At 41.6% G+C, this 17688-nt stretch overlaps 2 protein-coding genes across 2 annotated transcripts; one reads left to right on the top strand and one right to left on the bottom strand.

Annotated features, from left to right (window-relative positions):
* The first annotated feature begins 43 nt into the window (after nt 1-43).
* Nucleotides 44-11534, top strand: hapstr1a (HUWE1 associated protein modifying stress responses a). Its single transcript, XM_080724900.1, has 5 exons — nt 44-420; nt 2908-2988; nt 3697-3764; nt 4137-4341; nt 7460-11534. Exons 1-5 carry the CDS (start codon nt 222-224, stop codon nt 7786-7788), a joined length of 882 nt encoding a protein of 293 aa, XP_080581026.1. The 5' UTR covers nt 44-221; the 3' UTR covers nt 7789-11534.
* A 467-nt stretch (nt 11535-12001) lies between these two features.
* Nucleotides 12002-16737, bottom strand: dctn5 (dynactin 5). Its single transcript, XM_080723828.1, has 6 exons — nt 16573-16737; nt 16347-16415; nt 16094-16212; nt 15751-15862; nt 14502-14604; nt 12002-14285 (listed from the first exon to the last, which is right to left on the bottom strand). The coding sequence occupies exons 1-6, from the start codon at nt 16618-16620 to the stop codon at nt 14188-14190; spliced, it is 549 nt and encodes a 182-aa protein (XP_080579954.1). The 5' UTR covers nt 16621-16737; the 3' UTR covers nt 12002-14187.
* Nucleotides 16738-17688: the final 951 nt, after the last annotated feature.

Below are 17688 nucleotides of genomic sequence, written 5' to 3'. Positions count from 1 at the left end.
GGCTAGTGGAGAAAATAGTTTAGCGTCCTTTTACAAACCGTATCAGAGGGGAAGACCCATGAACTATTTTCTTTTAATAGTCAAAAACACTAATATTATCCATGAATTTACTAACATAATTTCGTCCCCCCCACCCCACCCCCCCTCCGCGATCAGCTCCCCGTCTTTTAGCGTCACCGAAACGTCGTGATTTTCCTCAGTTTGTGTCGCGGTGGTAGTAAATGGAGGAAAAGAAGGACGTCGACGGGGACTCGGAGATTCAGGAACACGGACCCGAGCATTGGTTCTCAAAATGGGAGCGGCAGTGTTTGGCCGAGGCGGAGCAGAGGGAGCCCACCGAGGAGGAGGCCGATAACGACCAGGACAAACTGTGGCATCTCTTCCAGAACTCTGCTACCGCCGTAGCGCAGCTTTACAAAGGTACGCTCTTCAACACGACTATGTTGCCTTTCTGTTGTTCTTTTTTTTTTTAAATAAACATTAGTTAACTTCTCAGATTACTGTTTCCCAAACACTGGGTCGGGACCCATTTGTGGGTCGCGGATCACATTTTTATGGGTCCCTTAATTTTATGTTGCCTGCATTTTGTTTTTCATTATTATTCCAAAACCTCTTAAAAAAACATTCCTCCGAGAAGCTAGGATTTTCATGATTAAAAAATGACTTTTCTAAGTAATTTCATGAATAAATAAAATCAGAAATTCTATAAATTGGAAAACAAAATGTTTAATTAGTAGTGAAAATAGCCGATCAACAAGCTCACAGATCAGAGCAGAGCTTTATATATGCTACTTTCACTAATTTGGGTATCAGACGAACGTCTAATTTCTCTTTTGGGTCATGGGCTAAAACGATTGGGAACCACTCTCTTAAAAGATAGTACTTGCTGCTAGCTCTACATACAGTTAATTTAACTCTTGATTGGATGCTAAATGTAACTACATCCATAGGGTTATATATATATTTGGTACCCTCTCAGAGTCGCACATAGAACATTACATATTGTACACAATAGCTTGCCAGCGATAATCAGACTGCTATGCTACAGTACACAGCAGCTGATCAGGACATGTGTTATGCAAAGAAATGTGTCCCGTCAGAATCTGTTCACCCCTGAAGACAATCTATGGGACATATTTTTAGACAGTGAGAAAGACTCCGAATATGTTGTCCACCTCCTCCATATTCCTTTTTGTTGGCTTGTAAATGCTGTAAGTGTGGAGCCAGGGTACAGGGTAGGATACTTATTTGTTGTTATTAATATTGTTTTTGAAAGAATAATTTAGACTTATAAATATAATCCAACAATAGTAAATCAGCCTCTTTAAAAAATTAAGTAAATGTCATTTTATTTTGTCACGTACAATTCCAAATGGAGAAAATAATGGTTACATTTGTAGGGGAAACACATTCTAACGTGGATACAAAAAATGGCATAACATCCGTTTAAATTTAGCGTCTGTTTTAGCAACATCAGAAAGGAATAAGGATGTTATTTGTGATCGATGTTGTTTATTTCGTGGTGACGGACAAACAAACATTGACACACGCAAAATGTCATTTTATTTAGCTCGGATCTGAAGATCCGGAGCTGCAGGATGAACCGTGTTTAGTGTTTACTAGCAATCCTAGCTAGCTGGCTAACGTAACTTTAGCCAGGGCTAAGTTACAAAATGGCGATGGTTAAAAACAATCATAGCTGCGCTACATTCAATGTTGACAGAGTGACTGCCTCGGCGCTGTCACTGTTACCTTAACGCAAGTCACAGGCTCATGTGTGTAGTTAACATGTATTAAAGTAAACCAACCACTGGTCGCGTAATATTGCTTCGCTTTCAGACATCTGGTCTGTTGCTGAGTGGGCACTTTTATTAGCGTTGCATAGCCTTAGCGATACAATCAAAACAAAATGGCGAGGATATTTTAGGTTGGCTTAACGTTAAGGGATAATTGTTTTGTCTACCACTGTGTCATGACAGCGTTGTGTCGAGTAGTTTTGTACAACTCCAGATCAAATCCACAAGAGCACATTAAATTGTTATCGTTTCAACTCGTGTTACTCGGTGACGTGTTTTGACATCATGGCTTTGCAACTTTACTGCTGAGAGGGCAGATAAGTGTCAGGACTTTGGGAGCTCCAAGCAAGCTGCCGAGTTGGCCATCTAGCGCTGACTGACAGATATTTTTAATGTTAAAGCAGTGGCAACCATTCTAGATGCAAGACAAAATGGCGAATGAAAATGGTCTTCGTACATCCCCTGTCATCAGCGAGCTATCTAGCTATCGCACACCCTGAACCTTTTTGTTAGACCACTGACCAGTGGTTCTCAAACCTTTTCATCATGTCAAGGAACCCCAAATGGACACTTATTAGCCCGCAGACCCCCATTTGAAAAGATATGCCATGGACCCCCATAAGAGATTTCACAGTGATTCACAACTATTTCAATTTCAAGGACCCCCAGTTTGACATGCATTTGGCTACGGACCCCCATTTAATGGCATTTGTATCTCAGAGACTCCAATTTTTTGATCAAGGTCTTTTTATTATCATTTTTTCTTTATGCAAACTCAGAGACTCCAATTTATATTGTAAAATGAATTTTAAGTTAACTGATAGTGTACAAATGGAACCAAATGGACCCATTTGGTTCCATTTGTACACTCTGAGTTACAGACCGATAAGGGTCAATTTGGTTCCTAACTATCATTTAGCTGGGGACCCCATGGAACTCCCTCAAGGTCCCTGGGTGTCCCCACTTTGAGAACCAATGCATTAGTCAGCAGAATGTGGTTGGAATGTCCACAAGTTTCTATTGGGTATTAATTAGTAAATAGTTACTGATGTTGATACATACACTTGTATACAGTACATCTGTAAATACACATATTCCTTTCTCCCCACAGACAGAGTATGCCACCAACAGGGTCTGTCATTGTGGGTGCCATTTCAAAATGCCGCAACTGCGGTCACCAACCTCTACAAAGGTGAGAACTGCACTTGCCCTGTGAAGTTGGACTTAAGATTGAATTTAGATGTCACCATTAGGTCTATGGCTGCAATTGGCTGTCATACCATTGGCAGTAAGCTTGCTATCATTGCACTTGTAAATGAAAACCTATTAATTGATTTGCCCTTCCAGTGACAAAGTAAGCAGACTGAATGTTATCTCATCACGATTTAGCTACTACAGTCCTACTCCTTACAGCACTTTATTTATTTTTTACTTATGATATTGTCTTGTTTTGAATTGTACACACCGTATCAGTTAATGTTGACTGAAAGACAGATAAGCCTCTTGGACTGAGCTGTCGGTAGCATGTGTTTCAGTTCACACACAGACATTCCCAATGTAGTCTTAAGATGTTTTACCTCATGCTATTTAACTTTGCTAGAGTTTTATGGATCACTATTTCTCCTGTTAAAATCTCATAATGCTCTTTCTGATCATTTTTATACCATGCCACCAACTTGCTAGAGTTATGTTTTCTATTGCATTTTTGGGTCTGCTTTTATAGAAACCTATTTTTTATTTATTGCATTGTTTTTGAGGAGGATTACTGTTCAATGGATTATATGGGTCACTGTTTCTCCACAGTTTAAACATGTTCTCTCATAATGCTCATTCTGATCATTTCTATACCTGTCTTATCTCTGCCTTGCTTCCATCTTATTTCTTTGGGTGTCTTTCTCAGAGAGCGTGGAGGCCCATCAGAGAAGTTTTGACTTGGGCATCCAAATTGGCCACCAACGTCGTAACAAGGTTTGACTTATGTTTCTTGATTGTTTGCAATATCACCCACTTTCATTAATATCAACTTGCCACATTAAACTTCTGTGATACTCTTTTGCTTGTTGGAAACCAGCAAAATGTGATGTAAACAAGATTAAAATAAACAGTGGTGAGCTACTACAAGAAATGAAATTGGTGCTGTGGACGTCCCATACTCGACTGACTAGTTAGGGCGTTGATCACATAAACTGATATAATCATGATGTTTTGAGTTTGCATCCGGCTCAGAGCCTGTCCCATAAGCCCTTGCTCTAGCTAATAACGTTGAAATGCTTCAAAGGTTATTAGGTTTTACATTTTGATGTCCAGTTAAGGGATGGATATTCTGTTCCATTATTACAGGATGTGTTGGCCTGGGTGAAAAAGCGTAGGAGAACCATACGCAGGGAGGATCTGATCAGCTTCCTCTGTGGCAAAGCTCCACCTCCTAGGAGTAGCAGGGCCAACCCACGACTGGCCATGGTTAGCCGGGCTAACCCTTCCTCTGAGACGGGCTCCTCCGTTGAGACAGACCTTCAACCCTTCAGGGAGGCCATAGCATTGCATGGTAAGATAGTGTGTGTATATACTGTGTGTATACATATTTATGACACATGATTAACACATTTCGTGCCAGCTATTTTGAATTAATCCAACGGTTTAGTTTAGTGGCATCGTTTACTTTCATTGTTTTTAGCAAGTTTTTCAACGGCGATCGCGCGCGTGCTCCCTGCTCTGTTCTGAAGCACACTGTGGCTGTGGTCTCTGAGCGAGACAGCGAGTTGAAACATTTTGCACCCTGCTGTTGTAGAATTGAACTGGATGGACTAGTCTGTTTTGTTTCCGGGTTATCTCACAGCAACCGAGGATCGCTCTGGACTGTACATAACGGCGATATTAATCAAATTAAGAGATCTCCGTCTTTTATGAAATCTACGTCTTTTGGCACACGAGTGCAGATCTCCGTCTAAGGCACGAAATTGTTGGGAGTACTTCAACCATCTCATTTTAATTGGTAAACTTAAAAAACTTTGATAGACTATTGTATAACACGAAAAGAGTTACATTGCATGGATAAACATGATATGTTTGAAAGACATAAGGGAGAGACAGACTAACCAGATAAAGTGATTAAGTGAATGAGAATGTCAGACTGCAAACGAAGAGTAAAGCATGCATTTTCCACCAGTGTCTCATAGGAGTGGCTAGATAAGGCCATGGTTTATTTTGCACTATTTGAATCAGCTGGGAACGGCTACCATCCTCAGAGTAGAAGTGGGTAAAAAAGTTTTTCTTTGGAAGCGGGATGGGGCTGTACGTGTTGCCGTGTGTTTGTTGTTGGGATTTTTTTTAACACTTTTTGACGGTGACACAGTGGAGTTTGACATGAAATGTGGAGAGTTGGGGGGAATGACATAAAGCAAAGGTCCAGCCAACTGGGAATAGAACCAGTGCCGGGCGTGTTGATAAGGGCATTTTGGTGTGTGCCAGGTTTCCCCAGTCTTGTTGAGCAGAATATTTTAGGAGAATATTAAACATTTCACACAATTTAAGCAGTAATTTATTTTGTCCTTTTATATAATTAATTAATCAGAACGGTCTGTATGCATACCAAATCGAGACCCTTGTGCAAATACGTGTAACATTTGCATTTTATCCCCTTATGTGAATGGTAATGCAGGAAAAGGTGTCATACCTTTCAGACTAGTTCCAAACTGAGCACCATAGTGTGTTTAATCCCTTTTTAATACTTTTGAGTGATACAGAGCTGCATGAAAGTTGACTTATCCTAAAATTCTCACGATGCATTTGGGTGGATGACTCATGAACGAACCATTAGACTGATTGTCAATTAAAACAGTGAATTGTGAATTAAAAAGATGTCACACTGAGCGTATAGGTGTTACCAAGGAAGACCCATAATTTTTGGTTCACACTGTAATCACACACTCCTAGCTGTATGAGCTTTTCTTTTGTATTTCTCTCTCCAGGCTATATACTGTAAGCATACGGTGCACTTTGACTGCAAAGGCTGGTATTGCATGCATACAACATACAACACGAACACATGTCCTTCATATCCAGTATCCACCACACTTGCATGTGACTAAAGTGATATGGGGGCAAGTGTGTAGGTCTATAGGCCAGTGGTATCGGAGGGCCTCACTTTGTTAACTGCGAGTGTGTGTCTGAATAGCGAGTTTGACTACATTGCTACAACTGCTATTAGTGGGATATAAGTGCCAAGTGGGCAGATGCACCAGCTTCTCTGGTTTCACTTAAGTTACATTAGACTGATTTCTTGACATATGGGGTGCATGTTTATGTGTTCAAGTCTGTCCTCCTCGCGTGGATATTTGTTGGACTAAGGTCGAGGTTGGTGTGGTAAAGGTTACTGTTATACAAATAACACGTCGTAAGGGTGAGGAGCGACTGTTAGGTTGCCTGTGTGTGTGACTAATACACAACACGCGTGGACTTCCCGCAGCCGTGTGGCGTCACTGATTGCCCACAGTGAGCTGCAGGTTTTCATAGTAACTGCAACCTGACGGTCGCAACAAGCACGCTTCTGTCAGCAGGTGTCATTTGTCAATATATCCACTGACCAGTAAGATCCTTTTGCATTTCAGACATTTAGCAAATTATGTTCAAAATAGTTATAAAGATTTCCTGACCTGAGAGCAGTTGGCTGAAGGAAAATGTATTTTGTCATCATCTTCCCACCACCTCCAAAAGCTGTAACGATTGATATATCACTGTGGTTACATGATTGGCTGCTCATAACTACTAGCAGTAGACTATTGATGTAGGTGTTATAAATGGACAACCTAATTTCCTAACACATCATGGAGATACAGGCACTTTGTGTAATTATTTTTACTGTGCAGAACTGTTGGCAATGGATGAGTGTGTTTGAAGTGTGTGTGTTAGGTTGGCATCTACACAAAAATGTTTTATTTTTGGGTTTAGGAGAGAACGATTTATGAAGGCAGACTCTTTGATTTAGTGTTTTATATTTTGTTCATAGTTTCATCTATTGGCAGACGGCAATAGTCTATATAAGAATCAGAACTCCATGTATGGAGATAACTTATGTCACGGACGTATGAGTGTCTGTATGAGCAGGGAACTCCATGTATGGAGATGACTAACGTCACAGACTGAACAGCACATACAAGGAGATACTGTATGCATGGGTGTCGTGTTTGATGCCATTCGAAGTGAGCATCACTCACTTACACAGATGCTTTTTTTTCCTCCTTCTTTTTAATTACCTGATACATAAAATACATTTATTTTGGTGAGGTTGGTGCACTAGTACAGGATTCTCATGGTAATGGCTTTGTTCAGTCTAAGTGGCAGCCGGGGGGGTAGGGGCTGCTTCAGATTCTGTACACTGGCAAATGTCCAAACAATGCGACTGTTAAGATAGTTGAACCCAGTGACCCTTTTCTCCAGTCCTCAAGCCATGAATTGAACAGTGACTGAAAACTGAACTAACCCTAACTTGGTGACTTGAACTTGGTGTTTGAATGCGGCATCAATGTGACTGTACCAGGTTTATACAGTCCTAATATGCAAACAATCATCAGAGACACCCCCCCCCCCCCCTTCATCTTTGTTCAGTTGCCTTCATCTATTCCTCATTCCTATTCTAACATGCTTCTTCCTCCTCCATTCCTCAGGTCTAAGTGGAGCCATGGCAAGCATCAGTGTGCGTTCTGGTGCCCCGGGGTCTCCCACACATGTAAGCGGGGGCAGCAGTGGTGGCAGTAACGGGGGAGGGGCCGGCGGTGGTGGCAGTGCAGGATCTGGACCGGTGTGCCGCAGCAGCAGGCGCAACGGGCTCCACGACGTGGACCTGAACACCTTCATCTCTGAGGAAATGGCACTGCATCTGGACTCGACAGGCTCTGCCTCTGCTGGAGGGGGAGGGACCAGGAAAAGAAACTCCACCCAGTGCAGCGATGTCATCACAGACTCACCTACTCACAAACGCAACAGGATGATCTGATTGGCTGCCTAGATGCACGGAAGAGAGGAGGCTTTTGGAGCCACGGTATGGCGATTAGGAAGGGAGGGGTGGATATGTTTTAAGGCAGACACAGACGGACCAACAGTCGGAGGAAAAAAAGGACAAACGGACAGTTGGATGGTTGGCTGTGCAGTTACGTGGGGCTGAAAGAACAGGGACGGGAGGCATTCCATTTAGTTTTTTAGTGGCAGCTGGATCCTGTTCGTCGGCTCCTTTACTTACTCCGATCGTCGAAGTCGACATCGATGATCTTGGCTTGAAGCACTTAACTGACTGACTGGGTGTTGGGAGGAGACCACACAGCCTTCTCAGCTACCAGTGACACGTCGAAGAAGCGGAGCCACTGGAAAGGAGACGACGACAGGAACAGACGCAGACTTCCTCTATGGGGAGGGACAAAATGCACTATGCTGCTTCAAAAATAAAAGCCACTTGATCGTTGACACCTTTTGTCTCTGCTTCCTCGCCTCCTGTCTACCTCCCTTTACCTCTCCCCTCCTTCCCTCATCTTCACCCATCCCCTTAACAAGGAAACGAGGGCCATGATCGAATCGTCTCACACTCAGTGACTTCAGTTGTTTTGCCAAACGCTGGAACCAACTATGTTGGGTGACCCATCTTCGCTTGAAGCAACCTGTCTACTCTTTTCTGTTACAAGTTTGATCGCAGTTCTCAATCGACAATGCCTGCTAACCGGCAACCTAGGTCACCTAATAGGAGCGTGTCTGTGGCATCTTCCCACCCTCCTCCGCTGCCTGTAACCAGTTAATGTTACTCTGGCTACTCGATTGATGGCTCTCTATACCAATAGCAGGCTATTGATGTTTTGATCTTTTGACCCCGTCGTTTGCTAACTACTCTGCTTCAACAGCAATGTTAGAATTAGCTCGGCCAGTTGTCTTGTTTTCGTTCCTTTTCTTTTTCCACTCTTTCAACCACCAGTGTTCAAATGTTAGGTTTGTTGCCACTGCAGCAGTTATAGCCAAGTTCATTTTACTTTTACCACGTGTACCCTTTTGTTTTTCAGTAATTGAAAAGGATTTATTTTTGTTGTCACAAGAAACATCAGCCTGTTTTCAGACTTTGACACCCCCTTCCCTTAGTCTTATTAAAAAAAAGCAGCTGCTGTTTTTATGTGATTGTGTGATGTTCTAATGAGAGTTGCAATAATGATTTTGCACTTAGCTTTTCACCTCTAACTCATGCAAAACCAATTTACTATTCTTCCATTCAACCCCACATGCCCCACCCACTGTTGTAGTCTATTTGGGGCCATGTGCAGGCTCGCTCATGGTCAATCACGGCGGATATCATTTGGCTTGAAATGTACAATGAAATGGAGCCTGTGCGCACACCTCTGTCTGCAACACATAACACACACAGTGGGAGGTTTTTTCATTTTGTGTTGGAGCGTTTCAGCGAATGGGCTCTACTTGTATTCATCCACCTCTAATCCTCCTCAGCCTGACTGTGGGAAATTATTGATTTAACTTATTGGAAGATAATCGGTGCTGTTGAAAAAGCATAAATCACAGATGTTCTTGCAGAGGTGTCATCCCACTAACCCTCCACCAAATGTGCTAGCTGGTGTACATGAGTGATTCCTCATGAATTGGCTGCTGTGTGAGGTTTAGGTATTGGGGCGCAGCTCATTGTGTTTTCTTTTTTTTTTCAAGGGGTGTGTGCATTATTTAGACGTGGAAAGGTTCGCTTGAGTTCAGTTGGTACAGAAGATGATAAACGCCACTTAGGGTCTATTTCATTCTGAAAATTTGAAGTCCTTTTTTGTTGCTTTGTGTTAGGAGGAGGAGAGGAGTACGACCCACTCTTGTCCCATAAGTCAGACATGTGTGTGTAATATTTGGGGCACATACAAATAACGCCTACGGTAATTAAAATGTTGCGGTATCCAGCTTTAAAATCTGGTATTACTACAATCACATTTCAGGTTTTGTATTGGTTGATGGGAGTAATTTACCCTTTACTCTGTAATTAAATTGCATTCGTTCAACATGGAAAGCTATGGAAGCACTGTACTTTTTAGTTATTGAAATGTTCAGATAAATACCAATGATGCCCTGATGTAATACTGGCATGGTTAATGCTTTTATCTATGAAGTATAAGGTACCACTTACTGTAGATGGCAGATGTTAAGGCACTTATAATGGACTTGCAGAGATGCTGTTCTACTCCTCCTAACCCTATGAACTTGTTCACTCTCCTCCACTTATCACATCCAGGAAAAAAGTGATTTCTCGTGTTAATGTTTTAAGCATGGTGGTTTTTAATTTCTGTTATCACAGTTCTTTTTATGCATGTGTAGTTTAGCATTTTATGCAGTCATACTTGTTTGCTGGCTAGCTAGCATAAAACAAAGGCTAACATTTATTTGTCAGATGAACACTATCTGTTTGTAGCAGAGGCAATTTTCTTTTTTTTTTTCCAACATAAAATGTCAGTGAATAGTCAATGATTTGGATAGGGTTGGGGTAAGTCCAATATTGATGGATGAGGAGTGAAGCTCTCATTTAGGTTTAGTAAAACTCTTGACTTCTGTGAAGGAGGGTGAACAAGTTGAACTTGGTGTGAGACCGCCTGGAACTCCCATGATTTTTTTCCAAATATGGAAATTTGTTTGTGAACTCCAACAAGTCCACAGAGCGGGAAAACATAGGAAAGAATGCTGTCTGTCGTGTAGGAACTTTTCCCTAAAAAATCTCACTTTAAATTCAGTCTTGGCTTTCTCAGTGGGGGTCAACCTTGGAAACTGCTCATGGTGGGTCAAGTTTTGAACATGCATTAAGTGAGAACAGTGACATGTTTACTAGCTGGCGTCAACTTTTATATCATACCGAAACAACTTAAGGGCTACTGGGACATTTTGAATTTTTGTTTGTTTGTCTTCATTGGACACATGTCATTTGGGCAGCTGCAGAAGGTCTTTAGGTTGTTGTCCTAAAATGCCTCGATAGAAGTTTTCTTTTTAAACAAAGTGGCTCAACTAGTTACAAGGCCTTGTCTTGTTTTTCATCCAGCTGCAGCCATGTAGCTCGAAGGCAATACCCCTTATTGCAACAAGTGTCCCAGGAAGAGAAAACAAACTCAAATTTAAAAAGTCTATGTCCCTCTAAGAAGACAATTTATTCTAGCCTTGTGTAAAGGCTAAGCCATGAGCATGTGGGTCTCTAAAATTCACATTTGATTAAAAAATGGCCCTACAAAGCTAAAGCAGCAACTCCCTGAACAGTGAAAATAGGTGATCTTAAGATTCACATCACCCACCATAGGATTTGTTGGTACAGCAGTGGATAAATTAAGTAGCAGTTATGACTGTTTAATTTTAACACATTAGTTACTACAATTTGTCTGTGTGGGGCAGTATGTTGTATAGGGTGTAATCACAAAGAACAGGGTTGTTCCGCCACATTGACACTTGTATTCCTACCTGCAGTGTTGACCCCATTGACTAGGCTGTTGATGACAGAGGGCACACTCTTCCTCTGCCCCTCAACCAATCAATGGTCTTATCCACTTCTCACTGTCTGAAAGGCTGACTCGTGCCACGTCTCTCTGGAGCCAACACTATTATCAGCTGTTTCTCAATACTTATTTGTCTAAAAAAAAAAGTAATAAATGGCTAATCTATATACTTAACATATAGGTGTTGGTATGATATATGTGGTTCACATTGTAAAAGAAAAGGAAAACCATGAATTGCAATTTGATGTACTACGTTTCATTAAAAAAGAAAAATGTTGTACAGTTTGGGTTTGATCATTTTTCATCTGCAAGTATAGTAGGGGATATAGGATTTGTTGTATCTAAAAAGAATACAGGCCACCAGAGGGCACTAGAATGCAACAGAAATATACTAATCCAATCTAAAGCGTTTGTGGTTAAAGCCTCTTTCTGGTACCCTGGGTAAATTCTTGCCAGTACTTATCAGAGCTGCCTGACTCAATGATGCAGGTTAAAAATTATTAATGTCCTAAAAGTAAGACGAGAGATGTATCGTTTGTATAAAAGATGTTATGACATTAATTCACAGAAAGAGAAACTGATGAATGTTGTCCTGTAGATGGGAATAATACATAAAATATTTTAAAACCCATGTCACTCATAAACCATAAATGATTGCTTTAGCTATATGCAACTTTGAGATTGGGTTTGGTCCAAGGAGAAAGACTCAGGCAGATTTTTAAGTATGTTTACTGTATCAGGCAGGTGATTATGTTTTAGCTATTGTTGCTTAGGCAGAACATACAGGCCACAACTACATAATCATTTGGATCATTGGAATTTAAAATAAGTTTCAAGTGATATAAATAATTTCCATAAGTCAAGTGAAAAACAGAACACTCCAAACCAAGTAATAACTGTACTGACTGAACAACACTGTTTGTTGCCTTAATGTGTATACACATGTTGGCCAAATGAAATATGGATTGGAGTTATTCAGGTGGACAGTCTGTATAACTCAAAACTAGGAACTCAAGTCAAAGTCTCCCTTGGGTAACCACATCAAACACACATTGTTGCTGACATTTGGTCCAAAGATGAAGAATAAAAGTGTTCCAACACTCCTCAACCACCTCCACTCCTCGCCTCCTATCCTTCCGCATCTCCTCTCCTTCACACAGTGTGTGTGTGTGTGTGTGTAGTCTTGCAAAAGTATTTACCGTAACTACACTTAAAGGTTATCAGATTTGTCTGGTTTGCAAATAATACTTTCACATATATTCCAAACCACATGCTCAAACAGTATCTTTTGACAAAATGAATTGTTCATCAGATCTTACAGAAAAATTCAGCTTGCAAGTATTTAACCCCTACCTATTTGTACTTGGTAGTGCCGCCTTTTCCAACAATAACACATTTACATCTCTAGGGATAAATATCTAGGTTTGCAAAGTGTTTAGGAATGATTTTTCCCTATTCTTCCTGGAAGATTTTCTTCAGGTTGTTCAGGATGACGTTTGTGGACTGCAGTTTTCACAGATTTTTAAGCTGAAAATCTGGATCTTGATTTAGCCATTGTAGGACATTTTCCTTTTTTTTTTTTTTATGTTTACCAAAAAAAAAACATCTTGGCCACATCTCCATAAAACCTATTCCACATCTTAACTGGGCCACTTTGATACTTGTTGGCCAACTCCACACATGCTTTGATTTGGTTGTTCAGAACACTTGTTCTTAAGTAATGCTAGCCACCCTCCCATATAGACCGGTTTCTTGTTTACAAACATTGAGACTAAATGCACAGCTGAATGTATCATGTAATCAATTCCCACCAATCCCCAAACCTGTTGTTTTGGGGAGCGCTGCATAGTTTCTATTTATTGGCTAATTTTGGTACCGACCCATCAGTGTGACGTGGACCAGAAACCTGTCTATAGTGCACCTTCACTCTCAGCCACTGAACTCTGCATCTCCTTCAAAGTGACTGTTGGCCTTGAACCCCCGCTCACAAGTCTCCTTGTCCAAGCAGTGCCTCTATTTCCTCACTATTGATCCAACAGTGCTCACTGGGAATCTGTGATATCCTACTTGGATGTATTATTTTGTAGCCTTTCATCATTTGTGCATGTCTATTACTTTATGTCCACCTGCTTAAAACACCTTTTTGGTCGTTATTTTCGCACCATTCGTTTGCATTCAAAGTATAACAGAAAATATTAGCTAAAGCTAGAGTATTCGTCGTCGTAAACGTGGTGCTTCGAGAGCAGGTGCATAATACTTTTAACTCATTATAAAATGCATCATGTCGCTTTAAAATTGTTACATTTGAGGGTCAGTCTTTATAAATATAATATTACACAGAACAACATCACAATATATAATTTGTAATTCACACAAATCTGATAACTTTCAAGGGGGTTGAATGTATGTGGCACTGTATGTGAAATTTCAGTCGTGTTGATGGAGGAGCTCACATGGTGCACATACCACATATATACCTTACTGCAGCTGGCCTGGGTTCGAATCTGACCTGAGGCTCTTTGCTGCATGTAATCCCATTTCTCCGTCCTGCCTTTCCTGTCTCTCTCTCTCACGGTCACTATCAAAAACAAAGCAAGAATGCTGAATAAATTGTCTAAAAGAAAAATTGGTTAATGGGTACAAGCCCTTTTAAATTGATTATATATTTTTACTGTGGCTTTCTCATATACAAAACAATACCATGATATAACAATGAGCTAAATAACAGCTTTGCCACTGTATGTACTCTTGCGAGGGCCTTTTTTCTGTCCGGAGGAGAAACTAGAGCTCAGGGTAGTGAAGGAGAGGAGATGAGGTCTGGAATAGTTCCGCATCAACTATGGCGACAGATCCCCACCTAAGCCATGGGGTGGGGGTCGAAGGTTAGGGGGCGGGACTTAGATCTGGCTGAGGGGTAGAAACTTCTGGTAGTAGCTCTTGGTCACGTCAATCATCAGCTCCTGTGTGCACTCTGGGAGCTCCCCTGAGAAAAGACCTGAGAGAGAAAAGAGTAGCAAGAGGAAGACAGACAGGAGAAAGGGAGGGAAGTGAGGAAAAGAACAGAGGAAGGGAGGACGGGAAGAAGGGGAGACAAATAACAAAATAAGTGAACAAAAAAAAGCTAAAGGCATCTTGTATCACTTTTTTCTTCAGCGTCTGAATGTATTATCTCCCCTATCTGTGAGTGCATGTGTCTCTCTCCTGTTCTGACCTGGGCATCCGGCGAAGACGGTGAAGGGAGGGACCACGGTCTCAGGAGGGAGCACAGTGTTGTCTAAGATCTTACAACAGTCCTTCAGCACACACCGGCGACCCTGGAGACAACACAACATTGGAACGTATGTAGAAGCAAACCTACTGTAACAACTAACAAAGTCAGTCCGTAGATGAGTTCTGACACACAATTACTGCCAGTTGCAACACAAATTCAACATTTTAGACCATTTAGAGTTGTCAATGTTGTGTTGACACTTGACAGTCCTGATGAGTTCATGTCACCAGCAGCCATGCTTGTGGTCTATTTATGCCCTTCATTTCCAGGCTATCTTGGTATTTTGAGTATGCTTATGTTATAAATGTAATACAATTTGTTCCAGCATGACCAGTTCAAATATTTCTCCACTTAACTTCTATATATTTCAAATCACAATACAACGATTGTCTGTGTAGACAGTGATATGCTCACTGCACAAGTTGAGTTAGCGATCCCCTTGATGTTGTGCCATATCTACAGGCTACAAACCCTCTAAAAACATATGATCTGGTGTGACTGCCATGTGACTGCTCTGTGCTAGCCTGGGCTGGCTTCCAATTTCGGGCTTTTGATCCGGTCGGGAGCGGAAGATCTCCTACGTTTTTCTGTAGTCTACACTTTGGCCGGAAACAACGACCGGAAACAGTTTTAACCCGTACTTGCGCATGCGCTAACTACATGGCTAACGACTTGCGCATGCGCTAACTGGGTTGAAACTGTTTCCGGTCGTTGTTTCCGGCCAAAGTGTAGTCCGTTTTGGACTACAGAAAAACGTAGGAGATCTTCCGCTCCCGACCGGATCAAACGGCCCGTTTAGTAAACGAAGACCAGGCTTTCCCCCAGCGGAAAGCCTGGTGATGCGAGGTTAGCTCTGTGCCCTCAGGCACAGGGCACAGAAAGGTGTCTAGCAGTGGCTCTTAAGCTTTGTCTCTGAGTGTGTGTGTGTGTGTGTGTGTGTGTGTGTGTGTGTGTGTGTGTGTGTGTGTGTGTGTGTGTGTGTGTGTGTGTGTTAATATGGTTCTCCCCTTTAAGATTTGTGTGTGTGTGTGTGTGTGTGTGTGTGTGTGTGTGTGTGTGTGTGTGTTAATATGGTTCTCCCCTTTAAGATTTGTGTGTGTGTGTGTGTGTGTGTGTGTGTGTGTGTGTGTGTGTGTGTGTGTGTGTGTGTGTGTGTGTGTGTGTGTGTGTGTGTGTGTGTCCCACTCACTATGACACAGTTCTTGCCGATGTGGACATAAGAGCCTATTTGGGCCGCATTGACCACACAGTCCTCCTCTATGAATACGTGGTCTCCAATATGCAGGGGAAAGAAAGCCACTCTGGAGAAGAGGAGGGAGGGTGGGAGTGACGGACGGAAAGCACAATAGAGGTAGAGAGGGAGGGAGACAGATAGATATGGACAGTGAAGGGGGTCCAGGCTCGATATATGGGTACATGCAATAAACTACAACCAAAAATAGTGTGTGTGTGTGTGTGTGTGTGTGTGTGTGTGTTGTGTACAGTAACTGAACAACATTGGACTGTGTGGGAGGGGAAAAAAAGTCACTCACCCTTTGCTGAACTTTTTGAAAGGTGGCCGGATAACACTCCGGCTCTTGACCACACAATGTCTGCCCACCCTGACATTAGCTAGATCTCCCCTTATGATGCAGTCATTCATTACAATAGTCTGGAGGAGATAAGGAAACAAGAACGCAGCTAATTAGCTATATTCATTATTTTGGTTTCATGTTTAGACTCTATCAGAGTTACAATACGAATCAGATGATGTTTATTGTACAATTGTAAAACGTTCAGACTCACTTTGCCATTTAGGACAATGTTCTGACTCCCACACAACACAGACTGTCTGCTGACTTTGTTACCAGAAGCCTGCAATGAGAAGACAGTGATGACGACCAACCTTCTAAATTGAGCAGAAACATGTAGCAACGAGTTGTCTTTCTGATCATTAAAATGTAATGAATAAATGCCATCCAGCTTTAGCTAGCAAGTAGCTTAGCAATGGCTTGATTAAACGATTACCTACCGTTTCTATATATTCCGCTTTGTTATACAGTATTTCAGACAATTCCATGATTGTGGATTTTAGATGTACTTTCTAGAGGCGCAATAGTCTGTGAAAAACCGGATTTTTATCACAACTGTGCGTAATGTTTTTGCTCTGCAGCACTGGTGTCAACCGCTCCCTAACCTCGCCTCACCAGGCTTTCCCCTGAGAGAAAGCCTGGTCTTCGTTTACTAAACGGGCCGTTTGATCCGGTCGGGAGCGGAAGAGCTCCTACGTTTTTCTGTAGTCCAAAACGGACTACACTTTGGCCGGAAACAACGACCGGAAACAGTTTCAACCCAGTTTAGCGCATGCGCAAGTAGTTAGCGCATGCGCAAGTACGGGTTAAACTGTTTCCGGCCAAAGTGTAGTCCGTTTTGGACTACAGAAAAACGTAGGAGCTCTTCCGCTCCCGACCGGATCAAAAGCCCGAAATTGGAAGCCAGCCCAGGCTAACCGCTCCCTTCTTCCTCTGGCTTCCCCTGACTGGCAGGATGGACTGTAGAGTGACAAATGATCGATGTGTGTTTGTTGTGTAGAAACCATAGGGGTAGAAGAAACACATTGTTATATAACACAACACACAGTATTGTTTAAAAGAGTGGTTTTCAACCCTTTTCATATCGAGGTCCATTATTTATTTGGCATTTGAGTCACGGGCCACCATTTGATGACATTTTGCCTCTCAGACCCAAAACGTCTAAAATTTTGTTGTAGTTTAAAAACGTGTAATATTTTGTTGTTTAAGTTTTTGTCCACAATTCAGTTTTGATATAAATTAACGTTCTTATTTTGTTTTACGACTGTTTTCTTTTGATGATATTTTCTGCATAGTAGACAAGACTACTGTTTTATTTGTCTGTCATTCAATGTTGTATGAGTAAAAAAAGAAGAAAAAGACCCCAATTGAAACAAGCCCGGAGGCTTTCATGTTTATTATTTTTAGTTGACCTTGTACCATTGAACTGTATACTGTCATGTACCTTTGCTTTTCCTATGCACACAGGTTGGAAACCACGTCCACTGGTTTAAAACAATACTGTGTAATATTTCATGGAGATTGTGTATAAGACTTAAGTGATTAGAAAGATACAT

The sequence above is a fragment of the Nannobrachium achirus genome, assembly GCF_963921795.1.
Source record: "Nannobrachium achirus genome assembly, chromosome: 4".
NCBI classification, from domain to species: Eukaryota; Metazoa; Chordata; class Actinopteri; order Myctophiformes; family Myctophidae; genus Nannobrachium; species Nannobrachium achirus.
This window is presented reverse-complemented; position numbering and strand designations above follow the sequence as displayed.

What these genes read in the sequence shown, in the direction of transcription:
- dctn5 (XM_080723828.1), bottom strand. Translation starts at nt 16,620, where the DNA reads ATGGAATTGTCTGAAATACTGTATAACAAAGCGGAATATATAGAAACG. An exon ending in AAGCGGAATATATAGAAACG is followed by an intron (nt 16,416 to 16,572) that starts GTAGGTAATCGT and finishes TTCTCATTGCAG; the next exon opens with GCTTCTGGTAACAAAGTCAG. An exon ending in CGTCTTCGCCGGATGCCCAG is followed by an intron (nt 14,286 to 14,501) that starts GTCAGAACAGGA and finishes TTTCTCTCTCAG; the next exon opens with GTCTTTTCTCAGGGGAGCTC.
- hapstr1a (XM_080724900.1), top strand. Translation starts at nt 222, where the DNA reads ATGGAGGAAAAGAAGGACGTCGACGGGGACTCGGAGATTCAGGAACAC. An exon ending in GGTCACCAACCTCTACAAAG is followed by an intron (nt 2,989 to 3,696) that starts GTGAGAACTGCA and finishes TGTCTTTCTCAG; the next exon opens with AGAGCGTGGAGGCCCATCAG. An exon ending in GGAGGCCATAGCATTGCATG is followed by an intron (nt 4,342 to 7,459) that starts GTAAGATAGTGT and finishes TCCATTCCTCAG; the next exon opens with GTCTAAGTGGAGCCATGGCA.